This window comes from Vitis riparia, chromosome 1, assembly GCF_004353265.1.
Source record: "Vitis riparia cultivar Riparia Gloire de Montpellier isolate 1030 chromosome 1, EGFV_Vit.rip_1.0, whole genome shotgun sequence".
NCBI classification, from domain to species: domain Eukaryota; kingdom Viridiplantae; phylum Streptophyta; class Magnoliopsida; order Vitales; family Vitaceae; genus Vitis; species Vitis riparia.
In genome coordinates this window covers 22,586,976-22,609,570 of record NC_048431.1, presented here as the reverse complement: position 1 = coordinate 22,609,570, position 22,595 = coordinate 22,586,976, and the positions used below count along the sequence as shown (strand labels likewise).

Genomic DNA, 22,595 nt, shown 5'->3' with positions numbered 1-22,595 from the left:
TCATGGACAAAATGAAAATCTATGGCAATATGTTTAATTTTAGAGTAGAAGATAGATTTGCATACGGATATGCCACACCAATATTGTGCTAGAAAATAGTTGTTATAGTAGGCAATTGAATTCCTAGTTCATGGAACAATGATTCCAACCATGCAATTGCAAAAGTGATGAAGGCAACAATTTGGTACAGGTACTCCACTTTGGTGGAAGAGCAAGCAAAGAAGTGTGGTTTCTTTGAACTCCAAAATATAGGATTAGGACTAGGAACACAAGCATAGTGGATGCGTGTGATCATCAATGTTATCTACCTAAATCTGTGTTAGAAAATCCTTCAAGGGACATCGAGGAATGTCGATGAAGAAATTAACAAGCTATGAGTGATGGTACCACGCAAATGGTGGAGGAGACATTTAATAGTGAACAAATGTTGGATAGTGGGACGATGCATAAATTGAGGCAATTTATGAACAAAGTCAACATCCAAGCAAGTGAGACAATTATTGTAATCCATTAACAATGGAGCGATACCCTATGGAATCGAGTAAAGAGGTGTCATCAAGCAAATTGAGCTCGTTGTTTGGACACATGAGTGTATGAACTTCATTGGCATGGAGCATATATATATATATATATCAATTTGTCATATGTCATAATAAGATCTTATAGGTCGATAAAAAATATCAATTTTATAAGTGTATATTAATTGTTAAATTACATTATATCATTTTAAAATATATTTAAGATAATATATATATAATTTTTTAATATTTATACTTTTATATTTAATAAATATATGGATTATATAAAAAGAACCTATTAAGAAAATTATGTTTTTATATTTGTTATAATAAATTAAATAGAATTAATGTATTTAATAAAATATTATTTATATATATATTACTATTACTAAGGAGCAAACTTTCTCTAATGGAATGTTGCATTTAACCTTTTGCCTCTCACTCAACTTCATAGGGATAGTTTTCTACTATGATTTTAATGATGGACATTTTTCTATTATGTTTTTAATATATAACTAAAAAATTGTTTGATCCATATTTCTCTGATATGTTTCGTGTTTATTACCATTATAAAAGCGATAATAGAGATCAAAACCCATTTATCTTTTCTCAAATCCCACCAATTAGGATCGAGACAAGATGGATACCATTAAAAACTTCTTTTTTCAAACCCCTTCAATTAGGATGGAGACAATTACTATTATAAAATCGTGATTTTTTATCTTACACAAAACCCATTTATCTTTTCTCAAATCCCTCCAATTAGGATCGAGACAAGACGGATACCAATAAAAATTTCTTTTTCAAATCCCTTCAATTAGGATGGAGACAAGATGGATGCATAGAGAAACTCTTCCTATTGTCATCCAGGTCCTGTGTCGATATCGTCGGCATGGCCAGCAGTGCGAAAACATTAAGGGACAACGGTGCTTTTAAATGCCTGCCACGTCAGTGCCACTGTGGCCCAACTATCAAACACTTCTAAAATGCGGCATGTGGGATGAAGGACGACATGGTAAACCAATACCAATATCTCTCGGTGCTGAAGTGACAAGGATAAATATGAAATATATAGAGAGAGAGAGAGAGAAAGAGAGACAGGATGGTTATCATTCCCATTATTATTATTATTTTGGAATTACATGAAGAATTACTTCGCAAAAGGGCCCCCATCCCAAAGACCACAACACTGGCTGAATGTACCACTCTTTTGAAACGGGCCCGGGCGTACAATTTCCCAATAGAAAAACTGAGGCTGAAGACGAGCAAAGGCCAGCCTGTGGACCGCGACAAACAACCCCTGTGGGCGCGACGTGAATGTGATACAGAGTAGGACGCAGAGGAGACGTGGCTGCGTACTAGCCTTTCGTCTCATCACGTGTGCCAAGGCTGTGTCACCCTTCTCTGTGTGTGCTCTGCAAAAAAGCTTTGTCCCCTTGTCGCCTCGTCACCCTGTCATTTATGATTTTATCTTACTCTCATCTTCCATTCCTTCGACCGCCCATACTCACAAATCACAAGTTTCCCTTTTCTGCAAAATTCTACCACCTTCTTTATGTGCCTATAGGCATTACAGGCACATTTTCAGATTTTCAGATTTTTTCTTTCCCCTCAAATTAAAATCTTCCCTTTCCTGTTTTAGCAAGGGTTTTTGTGGGGTCACCTTTTTACGTAACGACACGTCGTTAAAGTTGGATAAAAGTATCTTTCAAATTCAATTGAATTGAAGGTTGGTTAATTTCCAATCACCTAACTTTTATTTCCTTTTTAATTTATTTATAATTAAATTTGATTTCTTTAAATTTAAAATTCAGTATAATACCATTTCAAATATTTAAGTTGTATTTGATTTTTGAAAAATATTTTTTTATATTAAATTTTATTATATGAAAATATATATATATATATATATATATATATATATATATATATATATATATATATATATATATATATATAATTTAAATTAAATTAAATTTTACATATTTTTAAATTATTTAATTTTTACCTTTAAAATAACATATATTATTATTTTTATTTTTTTTGAAAACTTGTGTTTTGATAAGACCATTTGGGAAATATATGTTTTTTGAAACCTAACTTTATGAAATCTGAAAACTAGCTTTTAATGTAGAATTCGTGCACTCTGAGCCGGTTGCATATTTTGTACTGAGATTACCTTTCTTTTTTTTCCTCCCATACCCACCATCCGCCTCTCCTTCCCTCCTTCCCCAGTGAAACCGATCGGCACTTTGCCGGCATCATCTCCGACCGCCACTCACACCTTTCTTCGGTTGGCAATCTCCCCCTCTCTCTCTTTCTCTTCCCTCTTTCTCTCTATTTCCTTCCCTTTCGACATCACCAAGAGAGAAGAAGGTGGTGGCAATGGTGGAGAACTAGGGTTGGAGAGAAGAAGGCGCGGTTAGTTGCCATTGACGGCAACCACTAGCAACTCTCGCAGTCATTGACGGCGGCAAAGGCGGAAGCACCAACGTAGGGAGAGATGTCAAGGAGGGGCGGGAGGGAGGCCGACCAGGGCGAGGGTGAGCTCACCTCTGGGCAGAGGTTAACGGTGGTGCTCCCCTCTGGGTAGAGCTCCCATCTTTCCCTATGCTGGTGCTTTCGTCATCGCCGCTGCCGTCAATGACCGCGAGAGTTGCTGGTTGTCGCCGTCAATGGCAGCCAACTGCACCTTCTTCCTTTCGGCCCTGGTTCTCCACCATTGCCACTGTCTTCTTCTCTCTTGATGATGTCAAAATGGAAGGAAAGAGAGAGAAAGAGGGAAAGAAAAGGGAGAGAGGGGGAGATTGCTGATCGGAGAGAGGTGTGAGTGGCGGTCGGTGATGACACAGACAAAGTGTCAGTCGGTTTCATGGGAAGGGAGGGAGAGGCGGATGGTGGGTATGAAAGGAAAAAAAATGGCAATATCGGCACAAAATATGCAGTCAGATCAAAGTGCAAGAAAAATATATAATTTTCCACATTAAAAGTTGGTTTTAAGATTTCATAAAGTTGGGTTCCAAAAAGTATATATTTCCCAAATGGCCCCATCAAAACACAAGATTCCCTTTCTTTTTCAAATAACATATATTATTGTGATAATTTTTTATCCCTATCTTTTTCAAATATTTACCATACTAATCATGTCGCTTCCTCTTTCACATGTATGACCAGAATATTCCTTGGACTTAACCACCATAATAAATAAATAAAATTATAAAATAATTAAACCTATTTGGATAAAAATAATATCCTCTTTTCCATTTTTATTTTAGTAAAAGTATAAATAAATTTTAATATTTATCATACATTAATAATTATAAAATTAATATTTATCAAATATACAAAGTTATGATATAAAAATTTTCTAATTAAAAATATTATTCTTATATTTAAAAAAAAATACATGTGATAGAAAGAAAAAAAAATGTGGGTAGATTCTCTTTTAAAGATATTTTTTAACAAAGAATATATAGAATTATTTTGCCCTATCTCCTACGCAAGTATACAAGTATTATGAAAATTAGACTTAACTTTTTTTTAGAGTAAGTAACTATTAAAAAAAAAAATCTTATATTGAATGAAAAGAAACAAAATTGTCAACAACCAAAAAAACATAATTTCATATCATGTAAATTTATAAATAAAGATAGATCAATTTCAAATTTCAAATAATTATTTGAATTTAAAATTTATGTTTTTTTTTTAATTTAACACGTAAGGTGATGTTTATTTTTTCGTTGAATAAAAAAATAAAATATTTAATTTTTTTCATTTAATTAAAATTAACTTATTGAATTAATATAACTAAACTTGATAATAAATTCACTTTAATTATATCAGTTAATATAATACATTAGGTTTGATTTAATAAAAAATCAAATATTTTTACTTTTCTATTCAATAAAAAATATCATATTAGTAATTTTCTAATTAGAGCAAGTGTCATAAATTGTAGTCTAGCTTTTTTTAAAAGATTGTGATTGAAGTATAGTTTTATTTTGTAAAAATTAAGAAAATGTCATGCCTAAAAAATCGGATTTAAAGAGGATTAATAATTTTTTATTTCTAGAAATTTTAGGAAAAAATATTGTCAAACAAACCTATAATCACCAACTTGACAAATGATATTGTATGTTTGTTTATTAAATAATAAAAAATTAATTACTTAATTTTAATTTAATATCTATATATTTTTATTATTAATAAATATATGTATAAAGTCGTCCTAGACTACAATATTTTTTTAAAGACAAATAATTAAAATTTCAAAAAAAAAAATTAATTTTTTATTAAAAAATTATAAAAAGTATATAATATTAACTTTATTACGACTTAAACGTGAAACAAACCCAACTATATATATATATTAAATTTTCAAAAAAAAATTCATTTTTTTATTAAATAGTTATAAAAATGATATAATATTAACTTTATTATGATTTAGACGTGAAACAAACCTAGTTATATATAAAACTCAAAAGTTGACAAATTTAATAAATAAATAAAAAGTAAAGGATAAAATGAGTATCGGCTCATATGTGTACAAATTTAATCAAAAAAAAGTAAAAGGCTATGATATCAATCTAAAAGGGGAAAGAAGTTATCCTTAATTTGTTATGGTTGTATCATGAAGTAAGTTCAATGTCTTCCAAAGCTACCCCCACTGTGCTAAGTCATAATCAAACTAAAAGTTAAAAGAAATATGCTCAAGTAAAAAGGTGAAGTGAGAAGACTAACCCTCAACTTGTTCTATTGGGTTTGTCGCTCTTTCTTTTCCCTTAAAACCACATTCACCATTTTAAATTACCATGGCCAATTCCAAATTTAAGTTTATTATTATTATTTTTTTAAATGGAATCAAATTATAATAAAATGAAAATGGGTAATATTAAGCATGGTTTTAAAAATCGAACCAGATCGATCGATCACGATTCCGATCTGGTCCAGTCAATTAGCCCAGAAATAGGTTGAATTGGACAATTTAATTAATTTTTTAAAAAAATTTTACAGTATTAAAACAATGTCGTTTTGTAGAATATAAAAACACTTTACTCTTTTTCTCCATTTAAATCAAAGGTGATGAAGTTGTTGTCTCCCAATGCGTCGTGACACCCACACCAACTCCCATCGGCGATCACCTCGATCATTACATCGCCTACCTGCCCCTGACACAAAACCGTTGCAAAGCCCCCTTCCAATGTCGCAAACCCTCCCCCCCAGTCGTCATAGCACCCTTCCAAGTGTGTGCGTCTTCCGACTAGTAGCTATAATTAAGTTGATATTTTCAAATTTATTTTTTATGTTTTATATTTAATAATTTTAATGTGTTTTTCTATTATGATATTATGTTTGATATTCAATTTTTATAATTTTTTCTTACTTTTCTATTTATTTATTAGTTTTCCCGGTGTTGTGCAAGGGTGGAAGATTGGGAGCTCAAATTGATAAAGTAAAAAATGCATTTTATATGAATTTACATGGATAGTATGAGATATGATTTAACGGTAAAATTAAAAACATTACAATTTTAAATAAATTTTTTATTTTAAAATAAGTTTTTTATTTAAAAATAAATATTAAAATTTTAAATTTAAATTATGATTTTAATTTAAATTTCTAATTTGAAACTAATATTTTGATTTTTAAATAAAATTAAAATTTTTAAATCATCTATAAATTATTATTTTTATTTTTATAATTATTTTAAATTTTAATAATTTATAAATTATATATTTATGATATCACTTGTTCGATCGTGGATAATTGGGTAATTTTTTTTTGGTTAAATAACGATAAAACATTAATATTAAGAATGTAGGAGGTTAAATACTTTGAAGGCTACTTTTGATTGATTGTGACATTCGGGTATAGTATGGAGATTGACATTTCTAAAGGAAACCATTTATTTATTGAAGAAAAGAAATAAATAAATCCTCAAAAAGTGGTGATCAGTGACCACCACATTTCACTGTCACGCCCCATCTTCCTTGCGCCAATTTATTGTCTCTTGGCAACATCGATAGCTTTCTCAGAGTGCTGAGATCAATATCGGCCACTTAATTTTGCCTTTTATTTTATTTTTATTTCTCTAAACCTTTTTGCTGCCAACAAGAAAAAAAATCTTCAAGGTATCTTTCTGTCGTATTCTGTTTGAGTTTACATATTAAAATCAAATATAGCTAAGAAAACCAATTGTATGAATGAATTTTTTTCTTCTAATTTTTTTAAAAATTATTAATTTCAATAAAAAGTTTATATTAATTTATAATTTATAATTTTTAAATTTTTAATAAAATATTTACTTTTAAAAATTTTTATTTTGGGGAAAATAAAAGTTTATTTTTTGTGTAAATCGTATCTTTTACCGCCTCTCTATACGCCGCCTCGCCTTTTTGCCACGTAAGCACTGAGCAGGATCGTTGTTAAAAGAAGTGAGCAGAGAGATGTAAACAATAATTTTTCTTAATAAAATAAAAAGGAGACTACGAGAAATGCCAATCGGCAAACTGTGAGTGGAGGAGAGTGGGGGTTATTGTGAACGCGCGATATCCAACATCGGCCGCCCGATTCCTATCCAATGACAACGCATGAGACGATGAGGCTTGTCACGTGACGCGTGGCTTCAATCTCCAATTAGGTGGCTGCCACCCTACTGCCATTTGCCAGATCCTTACCAAAAATTCCAAGTCACATCACCTCTCTTTACGCCCAACTTTGCTTCACTCAATCACTCTCTGGTGACTCTCCCCTGCAGTTCTTTCTTGTACCGCGGCCCCAACCTCAATTCTCTTCCTCCTAGAAATGCACATTTTATTTTTTAAGGTTATTCATGGTTTTAGTGGCAGCCTCGTGATTTTTTACGAATTTGCATGAAAATCAAACAAATCCTATTTAATCAACAAACAACCCTTTCTAATGATTGATTCTGAATTCTAAATAGTATTTAAAAAAATTAAAAATAATTCTTTTCTTTAAAAAATAAAAAAGTATTTTTAAATCACGCTATCAAACATATTTTTAAAAATAAATAAAAATTATTTTTATAAAATTTTAAAACAAAAGAAAAATATTGATCTTTTCTAAATCTTGTGTTTTTAAATTAAAAAAATAAAAAATTATTTTTAAAAACAAGTTAAAACATGGTCAAACGGATGTAACTTATTTTAGTTTTAAAAATTATTTTTTAGATAAAAACAATTAAATAGTATTAAAAAATTTTAAAAATAATGTTTTATTTTTAAAAGTAAAAAATTATTTTTAAATTATACGGTCAGACGTTGACTTACTTTCATATTTTTTTTCGAAATATAAATATAATCCTAAATAGATAAAAATATTAAAGAAAAATAGTGATGTTTTTTTAAAAAAAATAAATATTATTTTAACCCTCCTAATAAAATATCTTCATATTTTATGTGTTCTTTTGTTATATTAGCTTCAAAATTTTTGAGGAAAAGAAATAATAAAAACAAAATTTTTAAAAATTAATAAATTATTTTACATATTATTTCAAATTCATTTGTTTTATTTTAATTAAATTTAAGTATATTTGATCATTGATAATTTGATGAGTAGCTATAAGGAATACTGTTCATCTAATAAATATTAATTAATATTTTATTTTATTTTACTAAATCAGTGAGATTAAAAGTAGTATTAGAAAAAGACAAAAATAGATGTATAGCAATAAAATATAATAAAAGCGCTGGAAAGACTGTTTATCTTTTCGTACAAAGTAAATAAGAGATTTAACGAGAAAAAAACAAAAGCACGCTTGTTGAATTTTCTTTAATAAAAGGAAAAGAAAATTATGGAGGAACGGGGTGGGACCCGATGGTCCTCGCCTTCCCAAAAGTGAGAACCTCACCTGTAATAAACCAAGTGACACGTGTCAGAACGGAAGAGCCCTTGGATTTTGAATCGTCCCTCGGCTATCTACAAATGAGTCCAAAGTCGTTTCTACGCAAGTCTTCTTTTCTCAATTGGAGTGGATTCGGCTAGGGTCCCTCTCTCGTCAGTCTTGAGTTAGGGCTTGAAGTAGAGATATGGGTAGGAAGAAGGTCGAACTGAAGCGAATCGAAGACAAGAGCAGTCGCCAGGTGACCTTCTCAAAGAGGCGAAATGGCTTGATCAAGAAAGCTCGCGAGCTCTCTGTTCTCTGCGATGTCGATGTTGCCGTCCTCGTCTTCTCCAGCCGTGGAAAGCTCTACGAGTACGCTAATGGAAACAGGTATGTCTCTTCTCTGTTTTTTGCCGATAAAACGGGGGAAAGTTGAGCCAAGATCGAAAAACTTGAACTCTGAAGACTTTTCGCTCCTTATCTGTTGACTTCATCTTGGCTTCAGCTTCAGTAATTCAAAATAAAGAGAACAGGAAAAAGTAGAATTGTAGAGAGGTTCATCTCCTCTTCCGAGAAAATGTGAGAAAATTATATAAAGATCGGATGTTTTTTCGGTTTCTAGGTTTCTCTACTTTTTTTCTCGACCTCTTTACTCGACTGGCACCTCATCAATTATTTAGGAAAATGTAGAACTGCAAAAACCGAGTTTTAGGTACTCTGGTGCTTTCGCTTTATCTTTTCTTTTTTAAATTTTCTTTTTCTTTTTTCCCAAACCTATCATTCATTTCTTTCTTCCCGAGAGTGATTTTGTCACTTCTCAGAGATTCAGTCTCTTTTCTTCCCGTTTGCAATGTGTCTGTGTTTATCTTTAGAGACCGATGTTTAAAAAATTGTTTAATAATCGTACATGACTCTTTCGTCCTTGACTCTAAACTGTAGCTCGTACCTCTTTTGACCACCTAGGGCCTAAACCCTAGGTATTTGTTTGTCGCTATCTGTTCTTTGCATGTTTTATATATCATACTATATTCCATTGCTAATTCTTGGTTGGATGAATGTTTAATTCAAACCGAGGGTTAGCCCGGATGTTGTTTGCTTCCTTGTCTGCGAGAACAGTACTCTCTTGTACTTTATCCCTATTTTCCTTTTCTGAAAACAGTGGAAGTGTGGATTGTTCTCAATTTTTCTTTGAGTATGGATTGGAGATATCTGCTTTTGTATTCAGTGTTCACTTTCATGTTTGTGGGGGTTATGATGGTGTTTTTAATTACTTCCGTATCCCTCAACGTGTTCACAGTCTCACTGATGATATGTTATTTAGTTTTATTTGGCATTTACACATGTGATCATAGCAGGTCAACAACCTCATGTGCATCATAATCCCACTGCATAATGTCTGTGACTGGGTGGCATAGTGACTTGAAATTACATGTGACATTGATATTCCGGTCTCTTTCTTAGAGTTGTCTTTTACTTCTTGTTAACTTCGATGATTAAATCATTGCTTCACGCTGATTTAGAGTAGTCTTGGTTGAAGCTCCTTTAGCGTGTAGCGCTTTTATTAGCTATATTTGGATTAAAAATGCTTTAAGAAAATTAGGAGTTCGAATTAAAAAAAAAACAAAAAAATGTTTAATAGTATTTTTGGTAATGTGTTATATATATATATATATATATATATATATATATATATATATATATATATATATATATTTTATAAAATCACTTATCAAGTAATTGTGTAGTAATCACATCAAGCGACATTTCAAATTTTTAGAAGTGGTTTGTAAAAGTTTTTCAACCATCTAATTTGTATAAGAAAGCGCTTTTAAGCATTGGGAAATGCTTTTTAACTTTTTTAAAATCATCTCCAACCGAAACTCTTATTATTAGTAATCATTTCTTTTTAACTTAATTGCCTACAATTATACTAGCTTATTGGGTTTCCTTTTTTCCTTTTTCTTTCTAGAGTTCTTTTAAAGCATTGTGTCAATGTATTCCAAAGGCTATAAACCTTTTAGCATGAATGGTGGAAATTTTCAAGAAACGTTTGTCACAACTTTTATCAAACACATTGGCAAATTCCTTTTTATATCCCTCAAAAATTGAAAGTTTTCATTCTTGTTATGAAATAGATCTAAAGGCGCATAAGAAACTAGTATGGCACCTTGGAATTGGATAGACAATGAGTATCAATAAAATTGTTTGTAATTGAGCCTGGTTGTTGCACAATTAGATTTGATTATAGCACTATTAATCTAAATATAAGATTCTTGTTATTGATGATGAAATTGGGCCAATGAACCAATTGTCCTCTTGAAGAACATATGGTTAGCATTATTAGTAAGCTCTTGAAAACTTTTAGGAAAGGACATAGTTTTAAAAGGCTCAAGGCGCACCAAGGCGCAAAGTAGTCTTGGAGCCTAAGGCGCAAGGCGCATCTAAGGTGCGGGCTTTAGTGAAGTGAGGCGCACCCTAATTTACATATATATTTTTATATAATATAATCAAATTTAACAATCATTTATTTGTCCTAAACACATAAATCATCAAATATCATCCAAAACTTCAATTTAATAAACAAAAAACATAAAAATAAAGAACTCCAAGCATAAAAAAAAATCCAAATCCATATTGCTAATTGCCTAATACATATCCAAATCCAAAGTTTCCAAACCTAAAGGTCCAAAACATGAAATTTGTCCACAATTCAAAAGCATCATTAAAAAACACTTAAATCACAAATTTGTCCACAACAAACAATCATCACTCCTCCTCTAAATCAACAAAATCATCATCATCATCATTTCCATCACCACATTTGTAGCCTTCCCCATCTTCTTCATCTGCTGAATCAACCATGTCTCCATCTTCATCTTCATCTATTAGTGAATAAGAAGGCAAAGTTCTAGAACTTGAAGCTATCCCCCTTGTTGGTGGTATTATGCTTGAGCTTTTTGTAGGCATCATTAATGGTAGTTTGATTCATCTTTCCACTCCTTCGATTTTAAACAACCATCTCTGTATTAGGAGTGAAAAAATGATCCATAGGACCTTTTTGTCTTGGTTTTTTTGAAGAAAACGTCCCACCACCACTTCCTCCTCGGTTGCTACCTCCACTAGAAATGTTGGTGACATTCGTTCTACTATTAATCTCCTCACCAATATCTTCATCTTCCAAACCAAACAAATCTTCATTAACATATTCGCTCCCCATATTCATTTGCTCTTTTTGATTTTTCTTGGAACTCATATACTCTTCCATTTCTTCTCTAACATGTTCCAGACATTTTCTACACTTTTTAGCATTTCTATATCCACCAACAAGATGTTGTTTGTGTCTATATATGCCTCCTTTGGTTACTTTATCACAAAAAATGCATATGATGGTGTTCAAATATTTTTCATTAACCAAACGACCATATTTCCACCCCGGATCTCTTCTTCCACTTGCACTAGAGTCCACTTGAGTTTCACTCTCATTATCCATCTTGCAAACAAATTATCTATACTCCACAATAAAATAATTATAATTAAATTAAGAAAAAAAATTGAAAAAAAAATGCATATCACATTAACAACAAATATGCATGAGTGCTTTTTATTTATTTATTTTTATTTTGTAAAATTTTTATGTCAAAAACTCAAAATATAATATTTATATTTAAAAAAAAAATTACCAATGAGAGTTATGAGATAAGAATGGGAAAAAAATGCAGAAAAGTGAAGAAAAAAGAAAAATACCGAGGTCCAGAAGGTATGTGACTATTTCCCCTTTATTTTTCTCCTATTTTCCCCCTATTTTTCTTCTTTTTTTTCTTCTTCTTCTTCACTTCTCCAACACGGAAGAGGCTAGGGCAATGAATGGAGTGGTCTCGGGTTGAGAGAGACCAGAAAAGGGGGCTGGATGGAAGGAACAGGCCAAAACGGCGTCGTTTTGGTCCCTGTGCACAGGCCAAAACGACGTCGTTTTGGTCCCTGTGCACTTAAGTGAACAGGGTCCAAAACGGCGTCGTTTTGGGCCCAGAAAATTAAAAAAAAATTTAGGGCTCCCCCCGCGTCTCTGCAACTCGACTGGAGGAGGAAGAAGAAGAAGAAGAAGAAGAAGAAGAAGAAGGAGAAGGAGAAGGAGAAGGAGAAGGAGGAGCGCGTACCTGGTCGGGCCGTCGGAGGCGACTCGGGCGACCGTCTCACGCCTTGCTGGAGGCGAGCGCCTTGCGCGCTTAAGCGGCGCCTTCGTGAAGGGGCGTCGCCTCCCTTCAGGCTAGGCGCCGGAGGGTGGCGTCGCGCCGCCCCGAGCCTAGGCGCGCCTTTCAGAACTATGGGAAAGGATGATTTGTATATTTCACTAATAGTGGTATATCACAAGTATATCTCAAGGGTTGAAAATCAAACCTTAAACATGAGAAATTGATAGCATTAGGATACATATAAGAAAACTAATAGCTACACATTTATTCAGCTCCACAATGAGACAATTATGCGGAATACTTTCCACACTACCCCTAAACTAGTTAAAGATATCTTCATGGCTAGCTTACCAATAATAGATTCGAATGCTTGCCTTGATAATCCATTAATAAAGATGTTAACTTAACATATGATAATTATTTCTCTTTCCAATTTTTCTTTGATGAAATATTTATTTATTTAGTTTTGTCATGTTGAACTAGATTTGAGGCATTGCTAATAGCTACCTTATTATCACAATACAACTTCATTGCATCTTCTTGATCTAGCCTTAAATCTTGTGGTAAGAACTTAGCACTGCAATTATGATATTTTTTGGGTTTGGTTATAGAAGAAAGATCATAGAAAAGATTGGGAACATGCAAAATAAAATTTAATGTCAATTTTTTTAGGTAGAAATTGAACTTTTTCTTGCAATTCACTATTTTCTTCCCTAAACAAGGAACATAAATAGAAAAAAATAAAAAATAAAAAATTGACACCACTCATATGATCATACGCCCTTGAATCAATGATCCAAGGATCAAATTGTTAATGAAGTATGAAGGGTATTAAGAAGATTGCTAGATTGAGCTATGGTGTAGAAAAAAGAGATTTTAGGCCAAGATTGTGCTTGACTCATGGACTTACATAGTCTAGTTGCTCCTTGGTGAAGAAAGGAGATTCTTGGCTATCACAATTTTTCAAGTCACTTGTGCATTCCTTTACTATTTTTCTCCAAGCTCTTGTTTCCTTTTCCCTTATTAGAAGGCTTCCCATGCAACTTCTAAAAGTGTTCTTTTGTATGTTTAGGTTTCTTTCAAAAATTGCAACAAGTTTCATTTTATGTTCTCCTTTCTTCGTCTGTTGTTTACTTTCAAGGACAAATTTTGCTTTATTAAAGGCTAAGGTAATTGGGTCAACACTTGTATTTTGATTTTCCATCATCAAATTCATCTTACTTTCTTTCCTAGGCTACTACAACTTTGGGAGTGGGTAGTGATTCTTTGTTGAGTATATGACCTCTAATTTGATCAATCTTCACATTCAAACCTTACTAAAAAACAACGTTATTTTTCTTCCTTCTATTATACTTCACACCATTAACAATATGCTTCTACTCAAATATTAATATACAAATCACATTTCTACCAGAGGCTACTCAACTCATGATAACAATCGATGATAGACATTTGTGTAATCTAAATTTGTGTAAACCTTATACTACATGAAGGTTAGTCTTAAGTTCAACTAGTTGAGTGGCATTATCTACATTTAAATCTCATTAATAGTCCCCCATAACTCCTTTGTTGTTATGTACATAACAAATAGACATGATTAATCTCTTGTTCCATGGAGTTGATTGGCCATGATATTACCATGGAGTTGATTGGCCGCCATGATATTACCATGGAGTTTTAGAAAATTCAATCCATTTAGTTTATGGGTTCAAAGTGGGATTGCTACTCATATTGTAAGATTGATCCTCAATTGAATTAGAATTTTTAAAATAGTCTTTCCAATAATGTTTTACATCTTTTGTTAGGACAAAGAAATCGTGAACAAGATTCTAGTTGAAGTGCTGAAATAAACATGCTAATGAATATAAGGCAAACTTGGTAGGAAAAATCCCCTTAAAGAAACTTAGTGCTTATGGTAATGCAAGCCAACTTAGACAATGAGGCCAAAAAAAAACATAAGAAAAGGTTCCCAGAAACACTTAAACAAAGCTCTAAAAGTGCTTAGTGATAATACATGCCAACTAAGCCAAAGACGTGGAAAAAAAATCAATAGAAATTCCAAAAACACTTAAACAAGCTCTAATACTATAATATACTTTTGGAAGAAAATTTGACTTGTATATTTCACAAATAGTGGTACAATATAATATACACAAAAAAAAAGGTTCGAAATTAACCCTTAAATAAGATTTTAAACACAGGAAATCGAAAACAATTAATTAAACCTTGAAAGTTATAAGATCTAGTATAGGGCGTTGAATAGGTGTTTCAAGCCTTTTTAGCCCAAAAATGAAAACATAAATTGTTTAACAATTCTTTTTAGATTAGGGATATCTAAAGAGCAATCAATACGCAAGAGACAAAAATCCTTTTACATGAAAAAACACACATAATATACAAATATAAAAACCATAGAGTCAGAAACCTCAAATTGAGACTACACTTCACGTCCACGATGCAACACCTCATGTGCTTCCAGTGGCTATCACCTCAACACTTGAGGGGATGCAGATCTCCTCAACGTAGAGTCAGAAACCTCAAATTGAGACTACACTTCACATCCACGACGCAACACCTCATGTGCTTCCATTGGATATCACCTCAACGCTTGAGAGGATGCAGATCTCCTTCACAACCTGACAAACGCAAATACGAAGTTCTTTAAGAGTGAAAAGGCAAATAAAGTTTTTCTCAATTATTTGCATCAAAAAACTCAAAGTTGTTTTTAATATAGTATTTATAGAATACAAATACCTACTGAACTAGAATTTAAAATTTCAAAATAAAATCAATTAAAATATGCAAATTACATAATTTGAGGAGATTTGGTTCTCTACGTGTGCACTTGAGCACTTGAGCGCCTTTAGAGTGCTTGAGTGCTCGAGGAGGTTTTCAAAAACAATTTTTAAATCCTTTTAGCTCAATTTAAAAAACCCTAGTCCACACCATGCCTAATAACCACTAATTTACTTTTCAAGAACCTTTCTATAATTACCTGAGTCATCCTAATCAATCTAGTAGCAATATCAAGTCTTGAACGAAGAGTAAGACACAATCTAGAAAGATCATAAGGTCAAAATTAGTGGAACAAAATTGTATATCTTAAACTATATAGCCTAATGTACCAACAATCTCCTTGTTTGACAATCTTGTGACAAAATACAGATTACATAAGCCCTCCAATACTCTTAAATGGAGTTAATAAATCTCTCAATAACTCTAGTCAAAACCAATTTATTCTCTTAACATACAAATGACAATAAATTGTATCCAAAGGTGAGTAATACCCCAACACCACTAACTTGAACACATCAACTAAAAATACCTAGGTAAAACAATGTGTGGAAAAAATACTAACTCATCAATTCTATCACATCTAAATAAGAGTAAAAGAGTAAATTTATGCAAGTCATGCATGCAACAAATATTTAAACCAATAAATCAATCAAGAACAATTATCCTCTTTTTTTGTCGTAAAAATGACAAAGAGAATGATAAAGCAATAAACACAAAGAGAAGAAAGACAATAGAAGTAATTTGATATCCTTTTTTTTTTTAAGTAAAGGCACTTGTATTATAAATAAATAAAAAGTACACACGATGTATACAAAGTAATCAAGGCATGAATACAAAAACTAGCCATTGCACCTTAAGAAGAACCTAACCAATCCCCAAAATCTAGTAAGGACATAGAACCATCCCTAATGTACAATCTAGCCCCGTCCCAAAATAAATACAAAAAAGAGCTTTTAAAAGCTTGGTATAAACTTTCATAATTCTTAAAGGCTCTCATATTTCTTTCCTTCCAAATGGTCTAAAAAATTACATAAATAAGCAACTTTCCAAGCCTTTTTCCTTTTTCTACCAACAAAGGAGCGCCCCCAACTCAAAAGCAACCCTTTTTCATAAAAGAATTCATCACCCAATGTACATCAAATAGAGTAAAAATCATATGTCACAAAATGCAAGCTTTCGAACAATGCAGAAGAATATGATCACTCGTTTTTTCTTATTCTTTACACTGTACCATGTATTAGGCATTTTCCAACCCCTTTTTCTGAGTTGAACCTTTGTCAAAATCTTGGCCCAAGTTGCCTTCCAAGCAAATAAGTTTACTCTAACTAGAGCCCATAGATTCCAAACCATACTATAAGGGAAATGATCTCCTCCTCTGCTATCCAAGGAAAAGTAGAAGGACTTAACAAAAAAGATGTCATTCTTTGTATCCACCCACCAAAATATCCTCTGAATCCAAAGAGGTGAAATGATCATGGAACCTCTCAAAAAAGTTATCCACTTCCTCAAACTCCCGATCATTCAACTGTTTAAAGAACCTAGGATTCCAATTACCACCATCCTAAACATCAACCACCCAAGCATCCTTAGAGAAACCTATAGAAAAAAAAAAAATCCTAGAAAGTTTCCCTCAACCACCAAACTTTTCTTTCCCTCTATATATATCAAAGGGTTTTGGATGCAAGAGATAATGAAACAAATGTACATTCAGACCATAAAAAATACAGGATAAACGAGGTAAGACAACTTTAATACAAAAAAAAAAAAAAAATTGATCCACATAAACATCAATTAAAACTCTAGATCATATGAAGGTGAGGATGTAGGGTTGCAAGCACCCTAAGACATTAGTCATGAGGTAAGGGACGAGAACTATCCCTTGAAACTTTGAAAGCGAGCATCCACATGTTACGTGATCTTGCAATCGCATACGTCCATATGATTGTACAAATCTCACAATCACATAGATCTAGTTCATCCTACTTAATTGTACAGATCTTCTCCTCCTCCTTGACTGCATTAGAAACAATGTGTGCATGAGTGTAGTGTGTGCATGAGTGTGGCTCACATGTTTGGACCACAAGCTCTCCTTAATGGGAGCACGTGATCCTTACACATCATGCTATGGATCAAGCTCTAATATGTAAGGAAAAAGATCAACTCATTAATTCTATCAAATCAAGATAAGAGTAAAAGAGTAAATGTAAGTGAGTCGTGCATGCAATGGATATTTAAACCAATAAATCAAGAATAATAATCTATTTTTTTTGTTGCAAAAACGACAGAGAGTGACAGAACAATAAACACAAAGAAAAGAGAGACAATAAAAGTAAATTGATATCCATATATATGTATAAAGGTTTTAGATACAAGAGAAAGAAATAAACCTTAAAAAATACAGGATAAAACAACCAAGATGACTTTAGCACAAAAAAAAAAAAAAAGATACACATAAACATCAACTAAAACCTTAGATTAGATGGAGGTAAAGGTGCAAGGTTGGAAGCACCTTGAGACATCAACCATTAGGTGAAGGATGAGAGTTGCCCCTGAAGACTCTAAAATCAAGCATCGACATGCTTCGTGTGCTCATGATTGCATGCATTCTAATGAGTACTCAATGCAGCTATCCACAAGTGGAACTAGTTTATAGAATCCATTACTCGTTGAAGCCTAGAATTGTTAGAGGCAATGGCCTGAGGGGCCAAATGATGATCATGATGAGCTTTTTGTAGGCTCACTTTACTCTAGAGATGGATCCTCCTCTATATGCAAATTGGGTAGATCTAGTTAATGTTTCTTCATTGTATAGATCTCCTCCACCTCCTCGATTGCATAAAAAACAATGGGGACGTAGATATGGGTCACATGTTCAGACCACAAGCTTTCATCAATGAGAGCACATGATCCTCATATATCATGTCTCATGTTATGGATCCAGCTCTAGTATGTGGGGAACAAGATAACTTACCAATTTTATGAAATCAAATTAAGAGTAAAAGAGTAAATGTATACAATTCATGCATGCAATGGATATTTAAACCAATAAATCATTTTATCAATAAAAAATAATTCTTTTTTTTATCACAAAAATGACGAAGAGAATGATAAAGTAATAAACACAAGGAAAAGAGAGACAATAAAAGTAAATTGATATCCATACAGACCAAAAGGTTTTGGATACAAGAGATAAAGAAATGAACGTACATCCAGGCTATAAAAAAATATAAGATAAACGAGCTAAGACGACTTTAGTACAAAAAAAAGAATTTGATCCACATAAATATCAATTAAAACTTGAAATCAGATGGAGATGGGGGTGTAGGGTTGAAAGAACCTTGACACATCAACCATTAGGTGAAGGATGAGAGCTACCCCTTGAGACTTTGAAAGCGAGCATCCACATGCCCCATGAGCTCATGATCACATGCATCCATATGAGTACTCAATGCATTTATCTATAAGTGGAGTTGGTCTATAGAATCATCACTCATTGAAGCTCAGACTCGTTAAAAGTAGAGACCCAATGAGGAAATGATAATTGTGATGAGTAATGAGCTCGCTCTCCCACAACTACTATGCCCTTGAGGTGTGGGCTCACTTTGCTCCAAAGGTAGATCCTATTCCATAGACAAATGTGATAGATCTAGTTGATCCTACTCCATTCTACAAATCTCATCTTCCTTATCCCCCAAGATTGTATAAAAAAACAAGGGGTGAGTGAGTGTAACTCTCGTGTTTGGACCACGAGCTTTTATTAATGGGAGCACATGATCCTTGCACATCGTGCTGTGGATCGAGGTCTAGTGTGTGGGAAAAAAGAAAACTCATCAATTCTATCAAATTAAGATAATAGTAAAAAAATAAATGTGTGCGAGTCATGCATGCAATGGATATTTACACCAATAAATCAATCAATTAAGAACAATTCTATCTCTATTTTTGTTACAAAAATAACAAAAAGAACGATAAAGCAATAAACACAAGGAAAAGAAGGACAGTAGAAGTAAATTGATATCTGTATATATCAACTACATACAGAGGAGAAAAAAATAAACGTACATCTAAACCATAAAAAATACAAGATAAACGAGACGAGATGACTTCAGTACAAAAAAAATAAAAATAACTAATCTACATAAGCATCAACTAAAACTTTAGATCAGATAAAGGTAAAAAAGTATGGTTGGAAGCACCTTAAGACATCAACGATGATGTGAAGGATGAGAGCTACCCTTTAAGACTTTGAAAGTAAGTAACCACATGCTTCGCGAGCTCGCGACCACATGCGTTCACATGAGTACTTAGTGCATCTATCCACAAGTGGAGTTCGTCTATAAAATCTCCATCACTTATTGAAACCTGGACTCATTAGAGGTAATGGCACGATGAGTGAGGAGATGATTGTGATGAGCTTACTTTCCCACAACTACTACATCCTTGAGGTGTGGGCACACTTTGCTCTAAAGATGGATTATGCTTCATAGGCAAATTGAGTAGATCTTGCTTCATCGTATAGATCTTCTTTTCATCCTCGATTGCATCAGAAACAATGGGTATGCAAGTGTGGCTCATGTGTTTGGATCACGAGCCCTTATCAATGGGTGCACGTGATCCTCGCATATAGTGCTATGGATCGAGTTCTAGTGTGTAGAGAAAAAGATAGCTCATCAATTCTATCAAATAAACATAAGAGTAAAAGTGTAAATATATGCAAATTATGCCTGTAATGGATATTTAAACCAATCAATCATTCAATGAATCGATCAATCAAGAATAATTTTTTTTCTTTTTGTCGTAAAAATGAGAAAGAAAATGATAAACACATGGAAAATATAGACAATAGAAATAAATTGATATCCATATATATAAAAAAGTTTTGAATACAAGAGATAAAGAATTAAACGTGCATCCAAGCCATAAAAAATAAAGGATAAATGAGTTAAAACTACTTCAATACAAAAAAAAAAAAAAAAACAAACAAACAAACAAACTAATCCACAAACATAAAATAAAACTCTCGATCAAATTGAGGTGAGGGTGTAGGGTTGGAAGCACCTTGAGACATCAGCCATGAAGTGAAGGATGAGAGCTTGCCCCTCAAGACTTTAAAAATGAGCATCCATATGCTTTGTGTGCTTGTGATTGCATGTGTCCACATGAGTACTCAGTGCATCCATCCATAAGTGGAATTGGTTTATATAATTCATCACTCGATCAAGCCTTGACTCATTAGAGGCAGAGGCCTAAAGGAGATATGATAATGGTAATGAGCTTTTTTCCCATGACTACTTTGCCCAAGATGTGCGGGCTTACTTTGCTCCAAAGGTGGATCCTGTTTCATAGGCAAATTGGGTAGATCTTGCTCCATCATTTAGATTTTCTCATCTACCTCGACTGCATTAGAAACAATGGGTATGCGAGAGTGGCTCACGTGTTTAGACCATGAGCTTTCATCAATGAGAGCATGTGATCCTTGCATATAGTGTTATGGATCAAGCTCTAGTGTGTAGGGAAAAAGATAACTCATTAATTCCATCAAATCAAGATAAAAGAGTAAATATATGCAAGTCTTGCATGCAATGGATATTTAAACCAATCAATCATTTAATGAATCGATCAATCAAGAATAATTCTCTTTTTTTTTTGTGTCATAAAAATGATAGAGAATGATAAAGAATGATAAAGTAATAAACATAAGGAAAATATAGACAATAGAAATAAATTGATATCCATATATATCAAAAGGTTTTGGATACAAGAGGTAAAAAAATAAATGTACATCCAAACCATAAAAAATACAGGATAAACGAGCTAAGACTACTTCAATACAGAAAAGAAACTAACCACATAAACATAAACTAAAACTCTCCATCAGATCGAAGCAAGAGTGTAGGGTTGGAAACACCCTAAGACATCGACTATGAGGTGAAGAATGAGAGTTTGCCCCTCGAGACTTTGAAAGTGAGCATCTATATGCTCCATATGCTTGGGATCGCATGTGTCCACATGAGTATTCAATGCATCTATCCACAAGTGGAGCCGATCTATAGAATCCATCACTCGATGAAGCCTTGACTTTTAGAGATGATAATTGTGATGAGCTCACTCTCCCATGACTACTACACCTTCGGGGTATAAGCTCACTTTGCTCTGAATGTTGGATCTTGCTTCATAGGTAAATCAAGTAGATTTTACTTCATTGTCTAAATCTCTTTCTCCTCCTCAACTACATCAGAAACAATGGGTATGCAAGTGTGGCTCATGTGTTTAGACTAGGAGCTCTCATCAATGGGAGCATGTGATACTCAAACATCATGCTACAAATTGAGCTCTAGTGTGTGGGAAAAAAAAAGTCATCAATTTTATCAAATCAAGATAAGAGTAAAAGAGTAAATGAATGTGAGTCATGCATGCTATGGATATTTTAACCAATCAATCCATCAATCAAGAATAATAATCTTTCCATTTTTGTCGCAAAAATGTCAAAGAATGATAAAGCAGTAAACACAAGGAAAAAAGAGAATAAAAGTAAATTGATATCCATATATATCAAAAGGTTTTGGATACAAGAGAGAGAGAAATAAACGTACATCCGAACCATAAAAAATATAGGATAAACTAGCCAAGACAATTGTAGTACAAAAAAGAAATCGATCCACATAAACATCAACTAAAACTCTAGATCAAATGGAGGTAGGAGTGTAGGGTTGGAAGTACCCTGGCACATTAGTCATGAGGTGTGCAGAAAAGTGTAATGAAGAAATATTATCGCTATATATTTTTATATTTAAAAAATGATTAGGACAATCTTGTAATCAAGACGATTTGATAGAATTTGGTTATGAAAGTTTCTATTTTCTGTTTTAGGAATATTTGTATAAATATGCGGGATGTATAGATTGAAATGAAGGAAAAAAATTATTCTATTGCCTTTGAATTCTTCTTAGATTCTACATGGTATCAGAACCTTAGGCTCGTAGTTTTATGAATCAAAAAGAATTTTTCGACCTTTGTTATGAAGTTTGAATATTAGATTCGACCTTTATTGTCAACCTTAAAATCTTTTATTTCATTTGAATCACATCATTGTTGCAAAACCGGCATTGACTCATCCTCTTCATGTTGTCAACCTTACCTCTGCTTCACGTTGTCACCTCTGATCGCTATTGCTAAATGTCATCTCCGACTTTGTTTTGCACCATGTTAAGGTCATGTCGTGCCACTACTACAAGAGAAATCACATCT

The 22,595-nt window shown here is 32.8% G+C and overlaps 1 protein-coding gene across 1 annotated transcript in view; it reads left to right on the top strand.

Moving 5' to 3' along the window:
• The first annotated feature begins 8,489 nt into the window (after positions 1 to 8,489).
• The window catches only part of LOC117922950 (MADS-box protein FLOWERING LOCUS C-like), a 72,308-nt gene continuing 58,202 nt past the window's right edge, over positions 8,490 to 22,595 (top strand). The window contains exon 1 of the mRNA XM_034841190.1: positions 8,490 to 8,751. Within this exon, the coding sequence (XP_034697081.1) occupies positions 8,567 to 8,751 (185 nt within the window). The 5' untranslated portion in view covers positions 8,490 to 8,566. The remainder of the gene's footprint in view (positions 8,752 to 22,595) is intronic.